This window comes from Corella eumyota, chromosome 6, assembly GCF_963082875.1.
Source record: "Corella eumyota chromosome 6, kaCorEumy4.1, whole genome shotgun sequence".
Taxonomy (NCBI): domain Eukaryota; kingdom Metazoa; phylum Chordata; class Ascidiacea; order Phlebobranchia; family Corellidae; genus Corella; species Corella eumyota.
This window is the reverse complement of record NC_137495.1, coordinates 7456338-7462645: the sequence shown is the minus strand read 5'-3', so window position 1 is coordinate 7462645 and position 6308 is coordinate 7456338. Positions and strand designations below refer to the sequence as shown.

At 33.7% G+C, this 6308-nt stretch overlaps 2 protein-coding genes across 3 annotated transcripts; both read left to right on the top strand.

The window, feature by feature from the left end:
• Positions 1-6: 6 nt before the first annotated feature.
• On the top strand, positions 7-2781 carry LOC145755342 (uncharacterized). Of its 2 annotated transcripts, none has more exons than XM_082571566.1 (5): positions 7-363; positions 448-609; positions 853-1032; positions 1527-1709; positions 2192-2781. In XM_082571566.1, the coding sequence occupies exons 1-5, from the start codon at positions 93-95 to the stop codon at positions 2344-2346; spliced, it is 951 nt and encodes a 316-aa protein (XP_082427692.1). In that variant the 5' UTR covers positions 7-92; the 3' UTR covers positions 2347-2781. The 2 variants fall into 2 exon arrangements, with proteins under 2 accessions (XP_082427692.1, XP_082427693.1); XM_082571567.1 differs by having other exon boundaries at positions 2178-2269.
• Positions 2782-3688: 907 nt separating this feature from the next.
• On the top strand, positions 3689-5905 carry LOC145755767 (uncharacterized). Its single transcript, XM_082572014.1, has 5 exons — positions 3689-3754; positions 4304-4465; positions 4859-5038; positions 5121-5303; positions 5727-5905. Exons 2-5 carry the CDS (start codon positions 4324-4326, stop codon positions 5903-5905), a joined length of 684 nt encoding a protein of 227 aa, XP_082428140.1. The 5' UTR covers positions 3689-3754; positions 4304-4323.
• Positions 5906-6308: the final 403 nt, after the last annotated feature.

Genomic DNA, 6308 nt, shown 5'->3' with positions numbered 1-6308 from the left:
GTTATAAGTAAAATAACAAATAAAAGAGTTTTAATTTAAATAAAAACCTAGCCTTAGTTGCACATTTGAAGTTTAAATTAGGGACAACAAAAATGCAGAATTCTCCTCCGGTATCTGTCAAGATAATGTCCGCTGTCCTGTATGGAATATGTTCTGGATCAATGAATTTTTTAAACAAATATCTCCTTACGTCGTGGGGGTTTCATCAGCCAGCAGTTATCATGCTATTTCAACTTGTTATCAACATATTTATAATAAGATTCTTGAAAATTTTTAGAAAAGTCGAAGTGTGTACGTACAACTTAAAAGCTGCAAAGTCCTGTGCAGTTTTGAGTACATTATATTCTGGTAACGCACTTCTAGGTAAGTACAATGTAAAAACAACAATTTGTCTTGATGTTAATAAACAGATTTAAGGTTTATAAGTTTAACTTATATTTATTTTAGCTTTAATCGCCTTAAACGACATGAACGTTCCGATGTACATATGTCTCAGAAGATGCACTCCGCTGTTTAGCATGGTGCTTGGGTATTTATTGTTTTCGAAACGACCAACTAGAATGACGTTTGTGTCAATTGTGGTGATCACAGTTGGAACCCTTGTCGCAAGTAAGTAACATTAATATTGGATGTTCTTTAACATTATAATTACTACAAGCCTACTGGTTATTAAGTCAATTACTGCAGTTCTTTGTAATTTTTTGAAGGATGCCTTGGTCTTGTGTAGAGTTACATTAAAGAACTTTTCAAGCCAAAACCTGGATATTAAAATTTGACTTTTCTTTTAACAACCTATCTCGATTACACATAATAAAAATACCTAATAAACTTGTATAACTTGTTAATTTCCAGCTTCGGGCGATTTAACGTTTGCGTTAATTCCATATATACTTGGAACCGCGAGCGTTTTGTTTATGGCCTTACACTTGCTTGTTCTAAAACAGAGCAGTGTCGAGAAAGAATTAAGTGCTTTGGATCTTCTTTACGTCAACAGTTTTAACTGTATTCCATTACTTCTATTCTTTTCAATTTGTAAGTCGTTTGTCATATCTGATAGATATTACATCTGAGGCATATTTTTTTTTGTATATATCTTTATCCTCGATGTGAGAAAGTCGAATGCACGACTTAAACATAGAGTAACAACTGTTACTCCGACCCAGTCTCGAGTTGCATTTAGCAATTTTGGATATTATAGATTATAAATGCCCGGTAATTATGCTGCTGATTAAGTGCTGGCTCAGCAGGAGTTCATACTGTTTATAGCGCCTTACTCAAGGCCGCTACAGCATGAAAGCAGTGGGGATAAACCCACGACCTTATGGTGGTGTAGCAAGTGTTCTTACCACTACACCACACTGCCGGTTTTTATATTACACTTACTATATATTCAAGCAAAATTAAGGTATATACATTATATAGAAAAGACATTATAAGTGAAAATATTTTAACTAAAATATGCTACTATTTAAACTGCATGGTGTAGTATTTGGGCTTTTAAACAAACTGGTCTTTTTTTGTTTCAGTAAACTCTCGTGGTGTAATGCTGTTTGCACATCTTTACGACTTCAAATTCTTTCTGAGTTTTCTATTGGTTGCATCTATAGGCTGCCTGTTTAACTATTCTCTGTTTTTGTGTACCACTGTCAACTCGGCCTTGACAACTTCTTGGGCCGGGGTTGTAAAAAGTGGATTTACCACAATCATAGGTAAGATTCAATAAAATAGAAATCGGTAATTTATTTATGATTGGATTTCAATTTACTTGTCAATTTTTGTTACTTTATTTTTTAATGTATGTTTTTTTATACCCCTAGTCAAAATTGTGGCACAAATTTTTTTCTTTATTTATTTTACAAATTTTACTTTTATAACTAACGGGTTAAAAAAGGATTTTTTTTTGTATATATCTTTATCCTCGATGTGGAAAAGTCGAATGCGCCACTTAAACATGTAGTAACATAAGTCACTCCGAGTGCTGGCTCAGCAGGAGTTCATACCGTTTATAGCGCCTTAATTAAGGGCGCTACAGCAAGGTATCAGTGGGGATTGAACCCATGTGTGGTGTAGCAAGTGTTCTTACCACTACACCACGCTGCCGGTATCGCTACACCACGCTGCCCCTCTTGCAACTTATTTTACTTTACTAATTTTGTATATTTTTTATTTAATTTAAGGTACTATGTTATAGGTATGTTTACGTTCGGAGGGGTAATACCAACACCCTTTTTAATAGTTGGTCTGTTGATCAACTTTTTTGGTTGTGTCATGTACGCTTACTCAAAATATTTACAAAACAAAGTTGACTCGCCAGCGCCAACCGCCGACAGCAAATCTGAAGTTTAACCGATTGAAATAGAGAATTATATAATTTATTATAAAATACAAAACTTTAGTGATTTTTTTAGGCAATCTACTTTTTCAGTGTTCTCTTTATTCATTAAGCAATAATAAGTGTTTTAAGTTAATTATAAATTAAAATATAAAGAAAGTACATTCTTGTGTGAATTTTTTGGTACCGTTTACTTTTACATTTAATAACATCACAGCTAGCATGCTGATTTTGGGGGTTGCTTTGCTATCACGCATTTTATTGATTGAGTGATTTTCGTAACCTTTTCGCACGTTTAAAGACAAATTACTATGATGTCTGGTCACATTGAAACAGACAAAAAATAGTCCAAAAAGCAAACTACAAACAAACAAAAATTAGTTTGCAAAAAAAGGATTTATATTTTTGTTTAAGTTACCCAAATTAGACGCTGGCAATATGCTGTTTTATAAACCACGACCCTATCAAATAGTATCTAAAAATGTAAACAATAAAATTAAAAAAAAAACAGAAGTATAAAATACACTTTGAAAATAATTATGTATGTATATATTAACTAGTGTAAACAGATATTGTTAAATTTAATATCTTACACACATTGTCAAAAAGTCTGTGCTATGCGAGTAAATAACCCTCTGAAGCGTTTCTTGTTTGGCCATTAAACGCATTAAGTGTGACAGCCTCCAAAATATAAATTTAGCTCTTAAATTTTACTTTCGTCTATATTGTAATAGAAGTATTATTATCTATTTCAACCCGTTATTATTGTGGTTACCAAAGTAACTGAGTTATTGCAGGCTTGTGGCATTCGTATCAATTGTCTATATTGCTTCCGTTCTTTGTTGGCCATATACATATGATACTATAGTTTCAGCATACTAGTATGGCATAACTAACAGATAGGGGATTATTATATAAATTATGCATAAATAAACAATGAGGTAACGTGGCACAATTAGTAGGCAGATATTGACAAAAAAAATAATATTTATGTTGCTGCAATAGTTAGACAGCAATGTTTATGCATAAGTAAGTCAAAAATATATATGTTTACAGGGCCGACGTTTTATTGTTGGCAAGACTAGGCTAGCTTTTTAAGGGTATTATAGAACTATTTACTAGATACCCTTTCGAATTTAAATAAAACAACCGATATGGCTTTTAAGCTATTGTCTGTCGAAGTATTATCTGCTGTATTATATGGTTTATGTTCTGGCTCAATGAACTTTTTGAACAAATTTCTCCTTACTACTTGGGGGTTTAAACAACCTGCTGTCATTATGCTGGTTCAACTTGTCATAAACGTTTTGATAATCAAAGTTTTGAAAATTTTGAACAAAGTAAAAGTACGGCCCTACGACTATCACGCTGCGAAGTCTTGTGCATTTCTTAGTACGTTGTACTCTTCTAACACGATATTAGGTAAGTACTTTAAAGTAAAAGAGATTCGGTCGCGGAGTTTCTGTTTTAATTATGTTGGACTATTTCCAACTTGCACGAGGATACCATTATTTTAAAAATTGGTCAAGTAGCTTTTGAGATATCGGGATTTAAAATTAAAAGGGAAAGTCCCAACGTACGCGAGTCACGTGACGCACGACGTCATCGTCGTAAGATCATATGCTGGCAGACATACGAAAATGACCCTATTTTGTCGTCTCTGAGCCGTTTGTTGTACTTTTTTAAAAACATTTTTTGCAGAAAACAAACTTAACATAAAAAGCAATATTTAGCCATATTATATAAGACATTTTTTACTTTTTAAGTATGGTGTCCTTGTGCAAGTTGGAAAAATTTCAACATAATTAAAAAAGAAACTCCGCGACCGAACCATCTCTTTAACAATACGGCATATTTACCCTATAAGACAGTTTTAATTACACCTACTAGTCTGACAAAGAATTAAACATCTTTAAACAAAACATATCTTCCAATGTACTTTTATATTGATGTACATTTATTGTTAAACAGCTCTATTTGCCTTAACTGGTATGAATGTGCCAATGTACATTGCACTGAGAAGGTGCATACCATTCGCCAGCATGGTGCTGGGATATATATTCTTTTTAAAGCGACCAACTGTATACATATTTACATCAATCGTTGTTATAACCGTCGGAACCTTTATAGCAAGTAAGTTTAATGACATGTTAACGGAATTTTGTAATGGCAGTAGTGCCTTTATGTTTTAGTGTTGTTACACTATTTTCAGTTATCGGTTTATACATAAAATTTGTATATAACTTTATCCTCGATATGGTAAAGTCGACTTAACGACCTAAACATAGAGTAACATTAGTTACCCCGACCCTGTCTCGAGTTGCCTTTAGCAGTTTGGGATATTATAGATCGCCCGATAATGATATAAACTGCTGATTCAGTATTGGCACAGCAGGAGTTTACGCCGTTTATAGCGCCGAACTTATGGGCAATACAGCATGAAAAAGGCGTGAGGATCGAACCCAGGATTTTTCGTTTTGGTATTTATTTCAGTAAACTCATTTCATTAAATTCATATTTTTGCAGCTTCTGGTGACCTTACGTTTAGCATACACCCCTACGCATTGGGTATTGTAAGTGTCATCTTCATGGCATTACATCTGCTGGTTTTAAAACAAAGCAGCGTCGAAAAGGAATACTCAACGTTGGATTTAATTTACATTAACAGCTTCAACTGCATTCCCCTGCTCTTAATATTAGCACTTAGTAAGTATATAGTACTTAACCAATCATGGTAGTGTGTATGGGCCAATGCTTTAGCAAGGTGTTTAACTACTTTTTTTTACAGTAAACTTTTCTGAAGTCCTGTCGTATGCGCATTTGTACGAAGTGCAATTCCTGTTGAGCTTTCTTTTGGTCGCAGTTATGGGTTGCCTGTTTAACTATTCCTTGTTCCTATGTACTACTGCCAATTCCGCTCTTACAACTTCGTGGGTGGGAGTAGTTAAAAGTGGATTCACAACCGTAATTGGTAAAACCTTACTTATGTATTTATTTATAAAAGCCATTCGCATTTTATAAGTAGCTTTCTTTTTATAAGGATGCATTTTTTTTTCTTTTGATGTATCTTTATCCTCGATATGAAAAGGTCGACTGCACGACCTAAACATAGAGTAGCCTTTGGCAGTTTGGGATATTATAGAGTATAGTTGCCCAATAATTTAACTGCTGATAAAGTATTGGCTCAGCGGAAGTTTATACCATTTATAGTGCCATAATCAAGGGGGCTACAGCATAAAAGCAGTGGGAATTGAATCTACGGCCTCATGTAGTGGAGCAAGCGTTCTTAACAATAGACCACGCTGCCGGTTTTTTATTTTATTTTTTATTTACTTAACACTTTTACATGTAATTTTGTGTTAAAATTTTCAATGAGCTAATCACATTTTGTTAGGAATGTTTGCATTTGGCGGAGTGCAGCCGACCCCTTTATTATTATCCGGACTTACTATAAACTTTACTGGTTGCATAATGTACGCCTATGCAAAATTTTTGCAAAATAAAGCAGACGATCTTGCTAACTTAACAGAGAAAGAAGAACAAACGTTACAGCCTGTCAATGGATCAGTTTAACGCCAGTTTAAAGGCATGTTGTAAACTGTAATGCAACAATTATTTAGCACAATTATATATTTATATTGTTGTAAGAGTAATATCACAATCTTCATTTTAATATGCAAAATTGTTTATTTTAATATTGTCCATTGACTAGGGTTGGGGTTTATATGCCAAGTACAATCCATGTGATTATTGTAGACAATATCTTTTATACGTGAATACAAAACCTAAAACTACAGCGTGTTTTGAGTCAATATATTTAATAATATTATGAAGCAATTTCCGCCAACTGTTATTTTAGTCAATTGTGGTATTAAAAAATAGGACGAAAAGCAAAAAATGTAACAGGCGATTGGCATGCGCGCAAACAGAAATAAGGCAGTTATCCTAACGGCTCTTGCAGGACTGCTTTTTTGTG

Coding starts and splice junctions, on each gene's coding strand:
- LOC145755342 (XM_082571566.1), top strand. CDS start 93: ATGCAGAATTCTCCTCCGGTATCTGTCAAGATAATGTCCGCTGTCCTG. Junction 364..447: donor TTCTGGTAACGCACTTCTAG/GTAAGTACAATG, acceptor TATTTATTTTAG/CTTTAATCGCCTTAAACGAC. Junction 1,710..2,191: donor TGGATTTACCACAATCATAG/GTAAGATTCAAT, acceptor ACTATGTTATAG/GTATGTTTACGTTCGGAGGG.
- LOC145755767 (XM_082572014.1), top strand. CDS start 4,324: ATGAATGTGCCAATGTACATTGCACTGAGAAGGTGCATACCATTCGCC. Junction 4,466..4,858: donor CGTCGGAACCTTTATAGCAA/GTAAGTTTAATG, acceptor ATATTTTTGCAG/CTTCTGGTGACCTTACGTTT. Junction 5,304..5,726: donor TGGATTCACAACCGTAATTG/GTAAAACCTTAC, acceptor ACATTTTGTTAG/GAATGTTTGCATTTGGCGGA.